Source organism: Anser cygnoides, chromosome 4, assembly GCF_040182565.1.
Source record: "Anser cygnoides isolate HZ-2024a breed goose chromosome 4, Taihu_goose_T2T_genome, whole genome shotgun sequence".
Lineage (NCBI taxonomy): Eukaryota > Metazoa > Chordata > Aves > Anseriformes > Anatidae > Anser > Anser cygnoides.
The window spans coordinates 75,175,290-75,196,374 of NC_089876.1; the positions used below are offsets into that span (position 1 = coordinate 75,175,290).

The 21,085-nt window shown below is 38.0% G+C and overlaps 1 protein-coding gene and 1 long non-coding RNA gene across 11 annotated transcripts in view; one reads left to right on the plus strand and one right to left on the minus strand.

Moving 5' to 3' along the window:
• The first annotated feature begins 309 nt into the window (after positions 1-309).
• LOC136790834 (uncharacterized) lies at positions 310-1,758 on the plus strand. Of its 2 annotated transcripts, none has more exons than XR_010831581.1 (2): positions 310-794; positions 1,376-1,758. It is a non-coding gene; the product is annotated as an uncharacterized lncRNA (long non-coding RNA). The 2 variants fall into 2 exon arrangements; XR_010831582.1 differs by having other exon boundaries at positions 1,406-1,758.
• A 7,436-nt stretch (positions 1,759-9,194) lies between these two features.
• TBCK (TBC1 domain containing kinase) overlaps positions 9,195-21,085 on the minus strand; it is a 108,030-nt gene continuing 96,139 nt past the window's right edge. For all 9 annotated transcript variants that reach the window (XM_048066436.2, XM_048066432.2, XM_048066437.2 and 6 more), the window contains one exon: positions 9,195-9,882. In XM_048066436.2, coding sequence (XP_047922393.2) covers positions 9,772-9,882 — 111 coding nt within the window. In that variant the 3' untranslated portion in view covers positions 9,195-9,771. The remainder of the gene's footprint in view (positions 9,883-21,085) is intronic.

A 21,085-nucleotide genomic window follows, 5' to 3' on the forward strand; every position in this document is an offset into this window, starting at 1 on the left:
GATTAAACGGCATAAAAGAAACATGAATTAAGTGAAAGAGGTAGAAGACTGAGGATTTCAGGATTATTTTTTTTTTTTGGCATTTACCCAATAAGCACCAGAAACGTGGGAAATCTTCAAGTTCAGTATAATGTAAGACTAAATCTCACATTTAAATCACTAGCTACTGTGACTGCTTATTGCATAACTTCTGTGTGTAGCATACACAGTAGGACTGCTTTACTATTTTCACTGCTTTTTTTTTTTTCTTTCCCATTACTTCACAAAAAAAAAAAAAGGCAGCCACCTTGTCTTTGTCACAGGGGGAGGTGACAGTTCATGCCACTGTCTCAGGGTGTGATAATCCAAGAGCAGCCCCTGGCCATGAGGGTCGTTGGTGCTCCTGTAACGAGCATGTGCAGGAGGCATAGTTTGAAGCACAGCCCTAGGTGTCTGTTATTCTATCTTGTCAGGAAAGAGTAATTAGAGAATAACTCCCTGTTGCCTTCAACTCTCTCCTGCCAGCCCACTGGTCCCCATCCATCATCATGAAGACTTCTCTCGGTGATTCATTACGAGAGGGCTGCCTTTCCAAGGGAGGCACTGAGAGGAATTTTCTACTTCTCTCTCCCTCCCCTTTTGCATGGCAGCAATCTCATTTCATTACAAGCCCAGGATGCTAATGTCACTGCCTTCAGGCATCTGCTAATAAGGAACAAGCAATTTCCAGGAGCAGGAGACACGATGCGTGCATTAAAAACACTTCTGAGAAAGAGAACCCCTCACATGCTTCCAGTAAGGAAGGTGAGCAAAAGGTAAGGGCATGTGAAAAGTTAAATCCTGGAAGGGTGAGTGGGCGGGCCTGGAAAGCACACAGTAAAAACACTATCAGGCAGGGTGAAAGAGCACAAGGAAGCCTGGACAAATATTGTCTACCTATGGGACTTTAAGAAGAAATGCAAGATAAATATATATGCGCATATACAGTACCAAGAGGCACAAGGCATTTCAAAAGCAGTGAGCACAGTCTGAACAACTCATTTATTACAGATACAGTATAACTGTGCGTTTAGGTGTTTTCTCCTTCAAAAGTAATTGCAATGTTTCATAGTACAATTTTTGTCTGCATGAAATGGTAAGAGTTATCTACTTTTGTAAAACACTCAGAGTCATGTATAAAATAAATCTTAAACGTTGCGTGCACTAATTGTCTATATAAATATTGCACAGAGGTATTGTTATTATTCCAGTTCCTCCTAGCTATTCTAGCTGGATTCAGAGGAGCTTGCAAAAAGAGCCGGAAGTTTTTAACAGCATTGTCAGAATACTGAAAGCTGCTTGATAACTATATTGTTGTAAACTATGGTAAAGCAAACTCTCCATGTTCATTCTTTAGGTACTTATTGCAAATGGGGTGTCTTTCCAGGGGCAGGAGTGTCTCAGTTTCTGAAGATTTACAGCCACAGAGCTCTGAACCAGTCCTACACTGAGGGCATGAAATACTGAAGATATTCACCAAGTTCCTCTCTAACATCCTGAAACTGATGTCACCTATTTCTTTGAGGCTGGAGAAACGTCACCTGTAAGAACAGCTCTACTTGAAATAAAGAATTAAGATCAGAGAGATGAGCTCATTCAAGTTTCAAGGAGATTGAGAAAAAATGTATTTAGGGTAGGAAATGAACCAAGGCAAATCAAATTAATTGACATAATGGCCAGAAAGTTAGCCCCTTTGAGGAAGCTGAATGTTGTGTGCTCAATAAAAGTATGTTTCTGCAACCCCAGGATTGAACAATTCTTTTAACGTAGCGATTATAACGGCATAGCAGAAGATATACTGTGCTACTCTTGAGCTCACTGGTGCCAGAACTATGAGCTAACCTCCCAAACAAGATAAAGTCCTCTCTATGGATAAGATTGAAAACTATAGCTCTGACTTGTTTTGAGTCAGCTTGCTGTGATAATGCCAAGTGAAAAAAGATTAAGGCAAAAACCTGTCTTTCAACAGCTGTTAGAACATGTCAGAAATACCCAGAGGATGAATGTATTCAATTTGTATATGAACACTGACAGCCTGGAACTGCGGAAGACTCAATAATAGCAGGATATCACATACTAACTTATCTAAGCAAAGGCTAAATGTCACGTGATCGACTCCATGACACGTAGTTCCAAAATTCTGGTCTAGATTTATCTCTGTAAACACAAATGGTTTGTTCCTTAGAAATTCCTTTTAATAGAGATCTGAAGTAGATAAATGTGGACAGGACAGGAAAACAGAGATCCAAAAAGAGTATTTCCCCACTGAGAAGCTGTGAGAAAACTATTAGCAAAAAGAATTTGGCATTTCACTACTGCTGAGGAAGAGGTTTTATACCTTAACAAGCCACAGCAGGACATGGAAGAACTATGTAAAATGATACTTCTCTTCTACACAAATTCCCTGCATGCAACACAAACTCACTTGAAATGCTAAAAGAGAAGAAATAAAATAAAAAAAATATTTTTATTACCCTTCTGACCTCTTGATTAACATTAAAGAAAAATCTAAGTATTTTAGTCAGTGAAAATAGATCAGATTTTATTATTTCCTAACTGCACAAGAATGTTTAGTATACACTATTAACATGATTGCTGGATGTAACTAACCAGCATTTATAACAAGCTTTGTAATACAAGGGCTTCTTGATCATGAATACTACATTGCTGATAGATGCTATGAATAGTTTGTGGGAATGCTGGCATCCATTCACTAGTAGTACTTACTAGGGAAAGGATAGTTTACAAATCTGGTCATGCAGAATTCATGTTATCATCTATCTTTGGCCTCCCAGTGAAACTACTAGGAAAAGAAGTTATTTTAAGTTTCTGCATTGTCCTCATACTCTTGCATTTTAATTGGTCACAATACTCACTACAGCTCTTTTTCCCACATCAAGTAAAATTAGAAAGCACTATTAATCCCATTTTAGTGAGGGGGTCTTAGTCACCACAATTGTGCAAGACACACTGAAAATTTGTAGCAAGACAGGCAACAATAGCCCAATAACTCAAGCTACTGCCATAATCATTTGATTTCTTACTAAAATAAAAAAGATTCCATGTACCTGTTCTGTACTCACAGGACTTCTTTGGCCAGCTGAGCTGGGAGAGCTGATATCATCAGATGCTATGACTCTTTAAAATGATATAATGCCAGATAACCTTAGATTGACAAGAAAGAGACAAATTTAATACTGCTTTAGTTAAGAAGTATTACTTAGAACAACTTTTCTCTGGGTTATTCCCACTGAATACAATGACTACCAGATTGACCTCTGAGTTGCTCTACTGTATCTGTTCTTTCACACAGATTACTGTGTCTGGCAACCCACTTGGTGTCTACATTATGGGATACAGCTCCTAAGGCACTTAGGATCTATCACTAGAGTAATAGAATAAGTGAATTACAACAGTGCATGCGCTGATGTCACTTTACCATCACATGCAAGACCACTACCAGAGGTTAATTTGAAGATGTATTTACATTATGATTAAACACAATTTGGGAGAAAGCCTTACAAGAAATACTTACAAATTGATTCACTGGTAATAACGCTCTGCTGATCTTTTTTTTTTTTTTGGTCAACCAGTTTCTTTAAACTCAGCATTACACTGGTTTAGTAACTGCTGATAAAATGGGACAGCCACACTGGAATATTGAATTAGGTCCAACATGATTATAGAACTATGAGATAAATTTGTCAACCTACATTAACAGAATACAGACTGTTCTCATAGAACGCAGACTGCTGTCCAACAGGTGTTTTAGTGGTAAGGCTTAAAAAGCACCACCACCAGCAAACTTTAAACCTCATGGTTACTTCAAAAGCAAATGGGACACTGCTTCCAAAACAGAACATGCTTTCTAGCATCATCTCTCAACTGAGGCTAGAAATTTAAAAGAATGCTTTAATATGATACTGGCTTTACAGCTTGGGATTCAAAGAAAAAGGAAAATCTGCAGTTTATCTAGTCAACTATACAAATCTAGTCTTTGCTCAGTCAGCACTGATCAAGTTTCACTACTTGTCCTGGAAAGAAACACTCTTTTGGGAGGAATAAAAATTCTTTCAGTCAATCTTTGCAAGTTGGACCAGGACAAGGAATCAAAAATAGCAAGTTAAGACTGATGACAGTAATTAAGCTTCCAACATAACAGTGAGAGAGGTCAGTCTGACTCATGAGCAGAGAAAAGATAACTGAAAATGGGAGACTAAAAGGCCACGCTTATTCCCACACAATTCCCAGACCAAAATAGCAAAATATTAACACTGTGAAAGCTAAAGAATGAAATAGACAGTTTTTATCTTCACCAAAGAAGCCTAATTCACTACCCAAACTGAAAATGTAAATTAAATCTCCAGAATGGATACTGTGGACGACACTCATGCCCTGCAAATAGGAACAGCGAGTATGTCTCAGGCCACAAAACTAACAGACTCTCTCACAGTACCTCTCTGAACAATAACCTTATCCTCTGAGCTGTGTGCAATGCAGCTCTGAAGTCCAGCTAAGATTGAATCCGATAACCATCCTCCTTAGCTCACTAAGGCAGCATGGGAAGTCTTGCTAACTGACTGTAATGTACAACTATCTTTTACGTACCTGACCACGGGCACTCTTAGAGCAGGTTCTTCTCAGGATGACAGGGAAGGTGTGAGAAGTTGAGTCCTCCTCATATGAGAGGTAATACTCATAAAAAAAGGGATGGCAGATCTAATAACTCGATAAATACTTAATGATATCCAGAAGGTCATTGAAAAAACATTGCATCATCTTATTACGCCTGCACAAATTCTGTCTACACAAAGACACAAAGGGATCAGTTAGCCTAATGATAGATTAAAGCCTGGAAAAAGACACAAGGAAAGGACGTTGTTTAAATTTAACCCCTTGCCCATTCCAACAAATTAGTTAGCTCTTCATACTTCTACAGATTATTTAGGAGATCAGAAAAAGAAATCACTTAAGTAAAAGAAGACATACCTTTCTCCGCCTAGCTGCTGTGGTTACTGTTTCTACGTCAGAAATATTAGAAAGGCTGTCTACCAAATACCCTATATTGACAGAGGGGAGACCATGAATCTAAATGGAAAAGATACATCTTAAAAATAACAAATATCTACTTTAAAATTCTCAGAACACTATGTCTGGTCTAAAGAAAGACATTCTATTTTAACAGCAATTATTTGATAGTCTGCAATGATCAAAGATGGAAGACTAAGAGGGTTTATCTCCTTTGCTTGCTTCTCCCTAGGTGTCCACCTGGGTACTATATGGGGAACCTGGCTGTCCTAGCAGGAAGCTATAGGCACACGTAGCTGGGGCAAATTCAGTATGTTTTTAAACCTGTAGGAAAAAATCAGACTGGGAAAGGCAATGTTTTCCAGACTAAACAGTGGGAAATTTTTAGTTGGAATGTTTTTATTCTAGCAGTAGAAAACATCAGCTCTGAAGAACAGTAATTGGTTTTCTCCTACTAGATCTTCATGATATCCAGTTGCAGTCTAAAACAGAGAATGACTCTGGCACTGCTGGATAAATGACAGAAGTATATATGCTAAAAAACCCTTGCCTCCAAAAATCTCTCAAGAACTCTATGAAATCTGACAACTGCTTGCTCCACCAGAGCACTACCAAACTTGGCAGCACAACAATGCAAATACGTTTTGTTACTCATTTCTTAAACTGGGCAACCACTACAAAAATGAGATAAATTCTCTAATGAAAAATTACCACAAAATGCAAGATTTTCCCTAGCATAGGGAAGAGGAGATCAAGAGCTAATTTTGTGACAGAGCACTTGTCCTACATGCTTGAATCTAGACAGAGTATGCCAATTTATAGGCACAGTTTCAAAAATGTTGACTGAAGTAGTAAGTACAGGTATACGAGTGACTTACAGTCATATCCAGCTGTTAGCTACACAACTTTCCATGTAGTTCTATGTAAATGGGAAAAAATCAGTGTTGTTTAGCAATTCTTGACATTTCCTGCTTTTACACACATCCTCTCCCATGACTTCTCATGGAAAACACATATAAACATCACTTTACCATGTAAACCCTTACTTAATGGCAGCTTTTAAGTTTGCTGTAAGAATATATCCATACACAAATACATATGACTTGAATCTTACTATTTAAATTCAAAGGTAAGACTGAACTGCATTATAGCTGAAATCTACAGATGTGCAATATGTAAATACTAAAAAAGGCTATATTATTCAAAAAGGAAGTGTTGAACCTTTTAAGTATTAGGTATTTTTAATTTGAAAGATGACCTGGCTTCTCATTCTAAATATTAGCTGCAGCAGATACTGAACACTTCCTACCTTTCCTACCAGAGGAACGAGGAGCGAGGGACACATTAAATCTTTTTTTCTTACAGGCATTCTATTCTTTGGGCTTACAGTCCTTTTCTGAGTACCTGCATAAAGGAGAAGGAACCATTAAGCTGGGATTAAATACATAACATCACCCAAACTGCTGTACTGGGTATGGCCCAATATCCACTAATGAAAGACAGATGCTTGAAAAAGGAGCACAGGAAATATGGTGTAATCCATCTCTGGTGTATTCTCTCAGCCTCTCTTAATCAATACATTAGGAATTCCATGCGTTCAATACTGTTAATCATACATTGTGGTAATAGTCAGAAACTCAACTCTTCTACAAAGCTTCCATAAAGAAGGATTAGACAAATCCTTCTTTATGAGTATTTTTACACTTTTGGCCTCTTCTGGCAACAAATTCCACAATTTAAGGATGCACTTTTGGGAAAATAGGGTATGTTCTGTTTTGGTTGTCTCTTTTTCCATGCCGAAGATCTTCAGTCAACACAACATCTTATTCTGTTTTGTATTCTGTGCATCTTTTTTGGTACTATAAAGCACCTGTACTGTATTCAAAATGTACCATACAGGTTATTTCTGTGATGGTAGAACTTCCTTTGTTCATTTCTTCCCTTACAATCACCAACACTCTGTGGGGCTTATCTGGCTGCTCTTAAGTTTTGCTTAAGTTGCTCTTAAGTTTTTCTTGCTGCTCTTAAGTTTTGGAACGATGTCTTGTCAATCAATGAATTCACCACTGAATATGGTTAAAACTGGTTCTCCAGGGTCCCATGTGCACCCTTCCATAGTGAATTTCTCTGTCTTTGAGTATCACAAGGTCTTTCTCTTTAGCCAAGCAGACAAGCAAAAGGTGGATCACAGTGGGTGATTTTGTATTATCAGCATGCTGGTGTTTGCTCACCACTCCTCTCTGTTTCTGCACCACTTTTAAAGTCACCTGAGCATCATAGGCCGTGCCAGACATTTATGTAGAAATGCTCTGCTAGCAGAGAGACCTGTTTTTCTTTCTGATCCTTTTATCCAATCACCCTATCAAACTTCTTAGATTTTTAGTGTCAAAAACTTCTTGAAAACTTCAGTACAGTATGCTGGCATTAGATGCAAGAAAGCCCACATATACCAGTAAATTGTAATTCCATCTTTTTGCCTTTTTTTTTTTTTTTTAAAGACAAATCACAACTAAGATAAAGGGAGTTGAATGGTGCCTTTCCTTCCCCACTTTCTTTTCACTCATCACACTTTTCCATTAATGTTCTCAAAATAACAGTTGCGGTAAGGTAAGACTAAAACTTGCTGGAGATAACATCAGCTCCAGAGAGGCTAGCTTCTGAAAATTCAGAATGAAATATTCTGGCCATCACACAGATGAAAATAAAGACTTCTTCTTTCAACACCTTCCACAAGGTCTCATCTTCTGCAGTATCAGTTCCAAAAAAAAACACAAAAAAACAACAAACCAATAACAGATAAAAAATCAAACAAGAAATCATTTCGCCTGTGATCTACAGAGAATATTCATGACCTGGGTTCACAGCCTTCTTAGAGACCTCTTCTCTCCTCTCACAACTGCCTCAGCTTTGGAAATCTCTTGTGACAAAGAAAACAAAATGAAGTTAGTTGCTGCAATGATCTTATTTGCCAAACTATAAACTGTTCATGATAGAAAATCCTCAAGTAAGGCATATGATAATCGTATCTTCCAGAGCAGATCCTTGTTACCCTAACAGTGAGGTTGTATTGTGTAAACCACTGTGTCAGGCTATGCTCTAACAAAGAGCAAAAATAGTGTCAAATTTACAATAAAAACTAATGTGTGACTGTAACCAGGTGAGCAGGTCTCTGTCATTGTTTGTTTTACAAAATATATTTTATACCCCAAATGTCACAATGTTTTCTAAACTTGAAAAATGTAGAAACAGAAATGTAAAAGCTTCTTCTTCCCTTCTGTCTAAAGTAAATCCTTCCAACTTCCCATTTCATGTCAGAGCCATCCTGTCAGTCTTAAATTATAAGAACTGCTTTTCCTGGATTAAAGATACTATTTTCAAATAGCCTTCTTGAACTAGTTTATTTTCTTTTCCTAGAATCCCTCCACACCTCCCCCATATTATTTTTGGAGTAACGGAGCTGACATGCTAGGAAAGTTAATCTGGGATTTTGAGGGGGAGAAATACAGTGGTGTTTTTTTGTTTGTTTTAAAACATCTCCTGAAAATTTGTCTGAATCACATTTATTCTTAGCTTACTGGCAACAGAGATGTTAATTCCTGTCCCTACTGGTGCTTTCAATACTTTTAGCTTCTTCTTGCAAAGTAATTTCCACATCCTCTAGTGGACTGTTGCCTTATGCCCTTTGCAGAACCCTGCTTTCACTCATCTACAGCACTTGGATCCATTTTACTTTGCAAACAGGATTGCTGTCTTCATCTGTCAGTTTTAAAATTACAGGCCTCCAAAAGGTCTGCACCACTAGCTGAAAGAATTGCAAATAAACCAAACAGAACTTCACACCTCCAATTAGAGAGTGCATTCATAAAACAGTAATTTCTCTAGACTACTTTTATATGAAAATTACAACTACATCGTTTCTTTTTAAGGCGTGAGCTAATAACATGGATAAACACCAGCATTTGATGAATAAAAGATCTATTGTCATAAGATAGCATTGTAAAAAAAATGTTTCGGGTACACATAATTTTTTCAGAAACAGTTACATTTGCCATGTTTCAGGAAATTGGATGTTAAATTCTCCACATAGGAGTATGCCTTCTCCACTTCTGCAGCATATGATACACTTTGGACTGACTTAGCAGCAGCTCTTACAGTGATCTCCAATCTAGGACATACCTTTATTTCCAATCCAGATGAAAAATGCTTTCTCAAAACAACAACAAAAAAAAGTAGGTCACAAGATACAGCAATTATTCTTCAAAATAAAAGAGAACACATTTTTTCTTCTTTGATACACAGGACACAACTTCAGCTCATTATTTTCAATATTCACAGTAAAATACTTTTGAAAAATAACCTATATAAGTGCAGCTTCAAGCCACCACTTGCCAGTTTATTTCATTCTGCAGAAAAATTTCTAAGAAACCAAATGCCAGCTGAGTTTCTCTTTCTGTGTGCAGATGAGCTCAGCCAGTTGCGTAATACATCACTGCTGAAAGAATTTGTAGAAAACCTTAAGATTCACATTTTCCATCTGTGCCAGCTGAAGCTCTTTATCAAAGAATAAGTGTAAAACACCTCTGCTCTTGATCTGCAGGCTAAGACAACTGATCATCCAGAGAGGTTGTATAGTGAAATAACTTAATGCCCTTTGAGTTCAGGATATGCATGCTGAACTGTAAGACTTGCCTATTCAGACAGATCGTCCCAAACATTTACAGTCACTTATATTTGTGGAGAAGGAACAGTGAGGAGACCAGTTGGCTTGATCTTGTTGATTCCTCCATCTAGAATGCAGACTCGTGGGTATTTATTCTTCACTAGATGAGCTGCAAACTGAAGCAGATATACCATTAACATGCTGTGTATCACAGACCGTAAGCCAAAATGAAATGCTTTATGTTACGAAAAGCGAGTTAAACAAAAGAAAGCTTATAAGATTCTACAGGTTCTTTTTTGCACCAACCAGTCCCACATAGGAATCCAGGCCTGTCTGTTGCAACAGCTGGAAATAATTTGGTGGTTGTGAAAATGTCATACCTGAACCTTACTCATTTTTGCTCAGGCAGGATTTTACCTCATTGTTACAGAATTGTTTAATCTTGGAGTAATCTCTGGAACGCCTCTCAAAGTATGAAATATCAGGTATTTTCCTCTGGGACAATCTAACTCCTGGATATTCCCAAATGTACAAGCACCACCGTTTGATGGTATAGTCATTTGTTTACCTGTCAAAGTTGTCCAGCATGACTTGATTTCACAGATGTCAGACACTAACTGACACTCTTTCCCTAGGCAAGGTACATGGGGTGAGCAATCCCCCACCTTTCGCAGTCCTTGAAACCCTCTCCCCAGTTAATTCATTCTATAAACCGAACACGGCAGTTGTCAGTTTCCATGTAGCATCTTGATGAAAAATTGCTACACCGCTGAAAGAACATTATTTCGTTCATCACATGTCAAACTTGCCTTCTAAATACTGATTGCAGTACATTAAAAAGCAAGTCACTAAGAATGGATTAATTGGAGAGAATCCACAGCAATTTTACCTTATTTCCAATAGCTGCGAGAAAGACTGGCCTGCCATTCCAGTCTTGCAAATTGTTGCTTTATACCAGGTTGACAAATTAGTACCACTTGTAAAAACAGTAGGTGCTTCCAAATGGGCCATGTAAAACAGTCATACTTCCCTTTTCGACTCTTTAAAATGATTCATGATACTATTGCAGAACCCAGTGCAAGCGTGATGTTCAAAATAACTACCTCTCCAGAAACAACATTACCAACTAAAGAACAGCAGTAGGCACCCTGTCCAAACTTGGTACAATGGATTTCCTCTTACATTCACTCTAATTAGCTGTGATAGCGTAACAGATACTAAGGCAGAACAAGATGTACTACATGACTACCTGATTGAGTACAACAACTGAAATAATCTCTTTAAAAGGTAAGAGTTCACAGTAGCAAAGTTTTAACCTCCTTCCATAGCCAGAAATTTTGCTTCACATTGAAGGTATTTAATATAGAGAACTAATTTCTGTACATCTACATGTCAAAACAGCTACTGTATTCCTTTCTTTATGTTTCAGGACAGATTTAACCAGGCAGTGAGCAACCAGTATATGATCTGTGATCACTGAGGACTCATTGTGGCAGAGTAAGAGCTCACGGCAGAATAAGAGACTGAAGTGGATCAGTCAGGACATTTTGGCTGTCATGTCTGTCTGAAGTACTTGCCTAAGGAAGACCAAAAGTAGGTTTGACCATCTCTTCCCTTACTAGTTTGGGTCAGTCAACTCAGGATTCAAAGGATCAAATGGGGGGAAAAAAACACAACACAAAATCCCCACAACACCATCAAACAATCAAAACAGCTAACATTAAAGTTAATCCATATACAGATGCCATTTTGCATGAGAAAAGTAAATGCCATGCTTTCACAGAGGCTCTTTGATGTAGAAGCAGTGTAATTTGCACAGACATTGCACTAGGAAAGTCCACAGTCCATTAATGTGGTGTACAGTTAGAGGCAAATATATTTCCCTTTGTCAAGAGCAGTGCTCAGCTGTGCATGCCATGAGCTCCAAAAATAGTATATACAGTGAAATACTCCTACTGCACATCCCTGCTTCATACATTCATATCTGTCACTTCGCAGTGCTCTCCACCTGTGACTAATAGATAATGCTCTGCCTTGGACTCCATTCAATGCCGCTCACAATTGGCAGAAATGAAAAATGACAACAAGCGTTCAGACTGACAGAAAGCAGTATGTTATTGGCAGAGTACAACGTCCCTTGTGTCAGTAGAGAGATTCCATTTCTGAAAATAAACTGTAAACTTTCCTCCAAATCGTTCCAGGCTCTAGCCATATTATAATTACCATTCCATGTAATCTGAAAATATGCAAATAATTATTTTATATTTAGGGTTTAAGGCCTAAAGACACACTAAGGCCTGTGTCCCACCATATTTTAGAACTGCTTTAGTAACCAAGGTATGGCTAGAAATAACTTTTGTTTACTGCACATGACAAGATTTCTTTATAATCTTATGGTGAAGAGTCTGTCACTTTCTCAAACAGGCTCCACGAAGCAAGCACTGCAGAATCTGTGGCTGTTAGCAAATGGCATGTAGAAAGCACAAGAGACATGATAAGAGGATACACCACAAGATGAACTGGCTTTTTTTTTCCCCTTAAGTTGTCACAGAACTGTCTGCAGTTGTCCACACGGTTTCTGTGAGAAATACAGCAAACGCAGCTCAAAATATTGTATCTGAACATCCAGACGGGGAAAATTCAGCGAGCAGGAAACGTATTAGTATTGCAGTACTGTTGGTACCTCACTACTGTGAGAATTAGCTGCAAGTCAGAGGCGCAGTGGCTTATAAACTGCTATAAGCTGAGAGCTGCCATCAAACTCCAAATATCAGCCTCCATGAACTCTGCAAATACATCTGCCTCTGAAAACGCACTGTGGCTCCGCAATGCAAAGAAGAGAAGAGTCAAGATTTAGCTCACAGGTTAATAGGATTTGATCCAATTAAAGACATTCACACTTCAACTTCCATGTTCCTACACTGTGTTACACAAAATAGAAATAACTTTTGGTAAAGAGTAGATTTAGAAGAAGCAATCGAACTAGTGTAACAGCCTTCCTCCCTAATTAAAGCTTTGACTTTTTATAATTCTGTTCTAGTATATGTTTGTGCCTTCTTCTCCCAGAGGGAGGAGTCCGTCTGTCGCAGACAAGAAGAGGAGCTTGTTCACCATGTTTCCAAAATGTTCCAGTACCACCTGCTATCTTTCCCTGACAAAATATCCTGTTGAATTCTGAAAATACTGCAGCTAGTATTTTCAGAACCGAAGCCAGTATTTTCAGGACACACGAAAGTGTTATGTCTGGCACGTGCACTGATGTAGAGGCATGAGAGGAAGGACTATCTGAAATAGCTACACAGACTTCCTCCCTTCATGTTCTTCATTTATGCTGAAATATCAGTAACCTACATCCAAGAAATTAAGAGAGAGAGAGAAGGAAAAAAAATGGTATTTCCCCAAAAAGTTGAAAGAATCAAGAAAGCAAGCCCAAGGTGCTCTTCTGAATTTATACCACAGACTATTTCCGAAGCAGAAACTGTCACCTTGGACTTAACACCTGGGCTCTATTTCCTTTAGGAGTGCTATCTTAAAGCATCAAACCAGAAACTAAAGAATGGGCACCTGAATATACAGTTTTATTCCACTAACTAACTTGATTTACAGAGGTGCTATTATGACAGAAGATAATATGAGGAGATGAGGAAGTGAGTTACAACAACTTTAGCAACCTGTAAACCACCTACATTTTAAAGAGAGATTTATTGAAACACATAAATGTAGTTCACAGCTAGATTTCTATTATACAGGCTGATTTTAAAAAGAAACGAACCTCAGTCACTTAGAAGGTGATTATGCTTTCTCAGCTGTACAAAGTGCTTGCACTGACATCACTTCTGAGATCTGTTTCCCCATACCACCAATGGATCACAGTCCTCTGTAGCGCTTCTGTTTCCATTTAGACAACAACACTACGAAGTACTGGACCCTTTTCTTGGGGAAACGGTGTTACTGCTTATCTGCGGGAGAGGATTAGAAAGATGCCACAAGACTTTAAGATTTTTCCTTTCTGTCCTGGGTGGCCTGTCCTCAAAACGCAGTTTCCAAGAAAGTTAGGTTACTGTGTTTTTACTGGCTGCACCTAGAATTTAAATTGAACTTCCTTTTGCTGTTTTCACAGAAAATATTATATATGGAAGGATGAATACGTAAGCGATGTGTTTAACAACTCCTATGCCCCGGCTTTGGTGCAGATTTTGGAAACACCATTCCCCTATTCCATAATACATCAATCACCTCCACATAAAACATCCTGGTGAGTACAACTGAGACAGAAAATTACAATTTACATATGAAAGCAGTAAGCTAAGACTTTTTCACTCACAAAGTCAGGCTTTCAAAAACACAGGCAAGATCAAAGCAAATTTGTATCAAAACCTGGGTAAATATTAAGCATTTTACCCTGTATGGGTGTTGCTCTTGATACAAACAGCATGACAGGACCGCTCCGTTAAGTATCATTAAATATCAAGAACCTTAATAATCTGCACAGTTTAAAACGGGAAACTGATATTCACCAAAGGAGCATTTATCAAAATGTTTCTACTACTCTGTTCCAAGCAGTAAAATCACAGCTTTCAAGTGTGCTGGGCGTATTACACTAGGCACATCACACTTTCAGACTGTCTGCAGCAAAGAGCCTTAATAACACCACACAGCTTGAGCAGCATTGTTCCCAGCTCCCTTCAGGCTAGCCACAGGGGTTGTTACGTACACATTATTCACTTTCACAGACATTCCTGTGACAGGTAGTAATTAAAGGGCAAGCTGGGAGGGAAGGAGGAGTAACTTATTGTACCAGGCTATCAAAAAGGACTGCTGTGACCCATGTTATCAGGGTATAAATGTAACATCGTACACCAAAGGAGTCAGAAGAAAGGGAGGTACCTGAGAAGCTGGAAGAGACATTAACCAAATTCTGTAGTATTGCCATCCACTATCATAAGATTGTTTTTTTTTTCCATTTGTAATCACATATTGGACAAACCCGTCAGGGAGTGCAGTCTGCTTTGCTGTATGATTTCAGTAAAGAGTTAGCCAACCCGAAAGCGCATCATGGTCAGAGCTTTTTATAATTATTATTTATTTAAACCAACCTTTTCCACGTGTCAGAAAGCAGACCCAGCACAAGATTAATTTTAGTCAGGCTCTTCTTCTATTAAAAGGTTTCAGGTAAGTGAAAAGGCACTTCAAAACCAAGGTGAGAGAGAGTCACCTGAAGATTCCCAAACCAACAAAACAGTTCCTGGCTAACAGTTATGGTATGAAGTACAAAACACAAGGAGCACAACTTTACGCACACACATACTATGATTAAAAAAAAAATGAAAAAAAGAAAAAAGAGAACTTACTCTAACAAGATCAAGAAAAAAATCTTCCCACAGAGACCTGGCCAAAAAGGAACACTTTCCGTTCCATCAGTACAAAAATACAGCAGAAACTTAAAGCACTTACATGCAAAGATTTGAAAATAAGCCTAGACAAACAGATATTTAATAGCTGGTTTGGGGATAAATTTTACTGAGAAAGTAACAGCAAAGACTCACATTTCTCCAAGTAGAAACTTTTTAACACCTGCATTTTTAATCTTCCATTTAGAAATGTAATATTACACACAAACACACAAAACAGCTGAAAGTGAGAACCTGAAAATGAAAACTCATCTGTAGAGTTTTAGCTGCTGTTAACAGCTTATACTGACCAAAATATAAGCAATGCACCCAATACAGCTGAATAGACTGTAGAATTAAACTGCAAAAAGCGTACCTATCCTATTTTTTGAGCAGCAAACAGAAAAGCTGTTAGTGAAGAGACGCATAACACATAGGGCCTGAACATAAAAAAGAGAGCATGAGTCTCTTTCCCCCTTATATGTCCAAAGAAATTCTGTTCACTTCACTTTATTCTTCACTTCATTTTTAGGATGGCTTTTTTGTAAAATCGTCTAAAGTCTGTCCTAGATGTGGAGAAACGTTCAAAGAAATGCTTGGAAGTACAAAACCTTTCTTTGCACTTTGCTTAATTTTTAGTAACACTACCCAAATTGAAGTCTTGTGTTTTTTAACCAGAGAGACAGCCGATTAGGCAGCCTACAGCAAATCCATATAAAAACCACCAGCTCTTAGACATTATTGATGGCATACCTACACTGCCAGTTTTGGCCTGTTTCCTCTTAAACTCCAAGATGTAAGTCCTTGATCCTCCCTCCAAATGCACGTCCTTCCTGTAGCAGGCAGCCAGTTCTCTTCAAAAGCTGGTTCAGAAAAAGTTTAGAGAAGAACAAAACACCTGCCCCAGACAAGCAGTATAGATACTGGAAGTGCCCAATTCACCAATACAACTCTAGCTAGCAATATTCTCATTCAAGTCTCCTGGAGCTGTAACACACCCTTGGTTCATTTCCGTCTCTATTTCAGTTATCACTATTTCTGATTCTCTGAACCAAAATACCAGGAAATATAAAACAGACTATAGAACAGCTGCAGAAAGTGCTTAATCTATGTTGTTATGTGGTAGCCCTAAATACTACAGATATGACCTAATCCACACAAGCTCACGCAAGGACTAGGGTGCTCTTTCAGAGGCACAACCCACAAAGACAGTATGCTCACAGCCAAGACTGACATGCGTGGAAGAAACTTTGGAGCCTGGCAGCCCCACTCCAGCATTTAGGTTTACCATCTCCCACCTTTCCAATCCTTACAGAGCTTCTAAATGGTTGAGAAGAGTTGAGATCCTGCTTGCCAGCATCTCCCAGAAGTCAGACATGTTCTGATAGGAAAAGCTGATGACCCCACAACCACTCATCTCAGAACCATCCAAACCTCTGGGTAGTAAGACAGACGGGTGAGCCAAACAACATCTACATCAACAAACCACCTAAAATTTCCCATAACTGTAACCATTGGTCTCAATACGGATTAAAGAACAGAACCTATGGGAGTTTTAGAAATAGTCTTTCCACGGCACCTACTTCAGAACTGGGAAAGGAACATTCAAATTCTGCTCCTGAGTCTCCATCTTTCATTTTCCCCTCTTCCTCTTTCATACCTAATAAGAAAAGGGGAATATTTAGGTCATTCTCTGCTGTACTTCAGGCACGCCGTGCAAACTAACCAAAGCCACTGATAGGGGCAGAATTAACAACAGCGTAGCACAACTGCTGGCTTGCAGCCCAAGTGCCTTTCTTGGGCTGTGTGAAGAGCAATGTTCTGGCAACAGCAGCTGGGCTAACTTCCTTTTTCTTTCTTAAGAAAAAAACCAAACATGTATACATGTTACAAAAACAAAACCAGACTAGACAAAATACAGACTTTACGGAATAAAATAAGGAAGATACCTCATGTCTTAGGTAGAGAGACAACCAGCAGGATTGCTGCTGATTAATGAAGCCTATCTCTTCTTTAAAGGTGGCAAAAAGACACCTGATGATGCCACTAGGCTCTGAATCTAAACCCAGAGTGCAGGGTGTTGCCTTAACAACTCAACCAGATGAAAAAGCCATTCTGGGAATCGTAAGGAGCCCTTCCTTCTCTGCAAAGAGAAAATACCTTCAGTTTTCATCCCATTTGCTCAATTGCTTTTCTGCTAAGCAACATTTACAAGGAAATGCAGAATACATTAGATAGATAGTGAAAACATCGCAAGAATTTAATTGTCTAATTTCTATTTATTTTCACTCCAAAATTTTCAGTGGGCCCTTCTAAGTAATTGTATTTGTCTTCAGAAGCATGAATGCATCTGCCCTTTAGTATTCTATGTGACACCTAGTTTTCAGACAACCCTATGAAATCTCATGGGTTTCCATTTGTTTTTTAAGACAGGTTTATAAGTAGAAACAAGCTTGAACATGCAGGGACTTGCTTCTCTGGAAAAGCTTCTTTAAAAGGCCTTAACAAAAAAACAACAAAACACAAAAGTTAACAAAAAAAAAAAGCCAACAACAAAAAACCACCACAGCAGTAACTAGACACTTTTACCTATGCATCTCAGCCTTCATATAATAAGAAACAAGAAACACATCTCTGCAGTGTGCCGAGACAATCAGGAACAAGAACACAAGCACAAGGAACTACTTTACATCAATATGGGTCCGAACATGTATTCTACTGCATTCAGCTTTTTAACATTGAAAAAAAATGTATGAGTGGATGGAGAAGACATTTTAGTTTTACATTCTCCAGACTTCTTTTTAAAAAAAACACTTTCAGTTCATATTCACTGTTAAATTATATATGCAGAAAAAAAATTGTTTTGGTATCAGTCTCCCAAGTAGCATAAAATAAATGTTATCTTTTTTTCTTTACCCAACATTTTTAAGCAAGAGAAAAGATTTTACGTTAATAGATCAGCATCTACATTTAGAGAAAAATGTTACTTCCACATAGAAAGAGCTGCTGTTGTTTTTTTTTCAGGCTAGGACTGTGTTATACAAAAAGAATCTTGAACTTGACCCTCTCCCTGTTGCCTTGAAAAAGGTCAGTAAGATCTCATGGAAATCCTGCACCACTTGCCTTTGCTTTGGAGATAGTTCATATATTTTAACTATTAGCTACTCCGTGACAACAATGAGACAGACAACTTTGCTTCATTTACTTGTAGAAATTGTCTAGACAATGTATTTATAGCAACATAACTTACCCAGATTTTAAACAAAAGTAACAATCACAAGTTAAAACATTCCCATTTAGAATTTATTACCTTACTATACAGATTTCTTTAAGCTTCAGCATACTGCTTGCCTGCATTTTTTTTTTTTTTGATGGCAAGAAATAAATGAGTTTCTAGTTATTACACATATTAGAGTCCTATAAACTATTCTATTAAACCATTTCAATTAAAAAAAAGAACAACAGATTTATCTTAACTGTACCACACAAGAAGCAACAAGGCAGGGTCAAAACTGAGCTGCTGCAGCATGACTTAATATCAGATAAGTTATTTCTCCCATCCTAGTTTCAGTTTTCATCACTATAATACAGTCTAAAAGTTGCAAATGGAAGCAGAAAATACCACCTCAAAGTTGGCTAAGGAATGGGAAATGAAGAAGTAATGTCACCCTTCCCCAAAACCCAAACTAATGCCTTTCCTACGTGTCTGTAACTATGATCTACCTTTTCACACACTGTATCTCAGATTTCAAAAATGACAAAAGTCAGGAGAGACAGATTAATGAGCACCAAAATGCTATTTGCTGTGCATGGAAAAAAAAAAAAAAGTGTTCCTCTTGAGCACTTGACCATTATACTGCCAACTGCAGTGATTCTTTGTCTGGATTGGAATTTTCAAGGTACTCATATCAGTGGATGTGGGAAAGGGGAATTTAATTCACTTAAGAGATGCTGCAGCTTAATGTATTTAAGTTAACAATCAAAATAGAATCTGGCTGGTTAATTCGAGCATAACACCTTTTATACGGTCTTGAGAGACGAACAAGTTTCTGCTCTGCTAACAAGTGCCTGGAATCCCCTAGGAGAAGAAAGGCCAGCACAACGGGAGAACCAGCCTGAAGGAAGAGACGTGCTGCGGAGCACAAGCGCCAGCCAAGCACCTCTGCACGATGCCCAGTGCAAGTGCCTCTCTGCAATACCATTGTGCTGCTAACGGTGCATTCATAAGGCTCTCATGCGCCAGACAACCTATTCATTTAGCTTTCAAGGCAAGCAAATTAAGTTGCTTAACAAGTAGGATTACCCTGTCTTAATTCTGTCCGAAGGAAGTGTTCTGCTAAAGCCAGTCTGGGGCACTGCTGGCTTCTTTGTCTCCTTCTGGAGCAGGGCCACTGTGAAGTTTTCTCTTCTCCCTTCTTGCCTATCAAGTTCTAGACAGCTTTTTCTTTCCAATTTAAAAATTTTATCATCTGGCACCAAATCAAATACACAAGACAGAAAAGAAGTGTGAAAATGGAAAAAAGGAGATTTCTACAAGTCTGTTCAATACACTCAACGTTGCCTTTTTTCTTTTATTACTTCAATGGTGCCAAGCAGGTTACCAATATGAAATGTAATTGAAAGATTAATCTCCTAATTACAAATAGCCTTATAAATCAACAACATTTTTTGGACACTTTTGACACCCACACAGCCCTGCATAAATTTAAGTAACACATTTGGAGGAGCCAATCTCTGTATTTTTAGTAGAGTAAATATCGGTCAACACTTCTGAAAAATTCTCCTTTACGGTGAAGGAAAAAAATTTGTGGCTAATTCATTTTCAACTGGAAATACATAATTCTGTTTAGAAAAGGTATATTTTATGCTGAACATCTTTTAGTGTTACTTTGGATAACATTGTTTTTGTTTCCACACATTCATACTATTAGATTACTTTGCAAAAATTCAAGACAACAATAGTTATTATTTTTGTCTAGTCTCAAGCTAGGTATTTTTGGATTGGTTACGCTCATGAATAGCAGCAGATAGTTCCATGCAACCTGTGCAGAGTAAAACTGAAACTGGCCTAAAAAAAAAAACTACAAAAGTAAGAAGCTCTAAGTTCTAACAACACAGTTCAATTGAGGTTGTTTTATATATATATATAAATATATATACACACACATACACACACACATAACTGTAAATATATATATATATTTACAGTTGCATGCAAATGTGGTAACGATTGTCTCAGTTGTAGCAAGACTGTTTAATGATAAGGCAGATTCCTCTTACATGGCTGAAGTGCTTGGACTCACTAAGAACACAAAGTTTTGCAGAAGTGCATAGCAAAGGAAATGTTCGATTTTCCATTTAATGAAACATTTAAAAGTTGAGACAACTCCAAGATTGCATTAGAAGTGTCACTATGTTATACGAGAAAAAAAATCTGCTCTTCTTAGCTACAGTGTAACCCACAACCCATACTGTAAAGCCTCTGTCCTTCCTTTCCTGCAGATACTTGTTTCAGGTTTTTTCTCCATTCTGTTCTAGACATAACACTTACAGTGTTTCTCTGTTTCAGATTCAACTTTTCTGACTGATCCTGCAAAAAAACGCCCAGAAAATGACTACCTAGTATGTGGGTTATCTTTCATAAAGACAGTCATTACTGAAAATGAATGCATTTTGTTTTTTCTGTTCCCATTCCTCTGGAGGTTAGCGAACAGTAAGACTCTTAGTGAGATAAATTAGGATGTTCAGTGATTTAAAATGTAATTATTGAAAGCTGCTGCATAGCCCACCATCAAAGGTGTCAAGTGTCCATTAAATCATCTCCATTTGGCACTTAGCATTTTATGCATTTTGTATTTATTCCGCTGAGGGGCAATTTATGCATTCAGCATTTAGTGAGCCATTGTGATTATTCAAATTGATTGATTTCACGTTGAAATATTTATCATGGACTTACCCAGGTCTAATACAGAAACCTAGATACTCATGG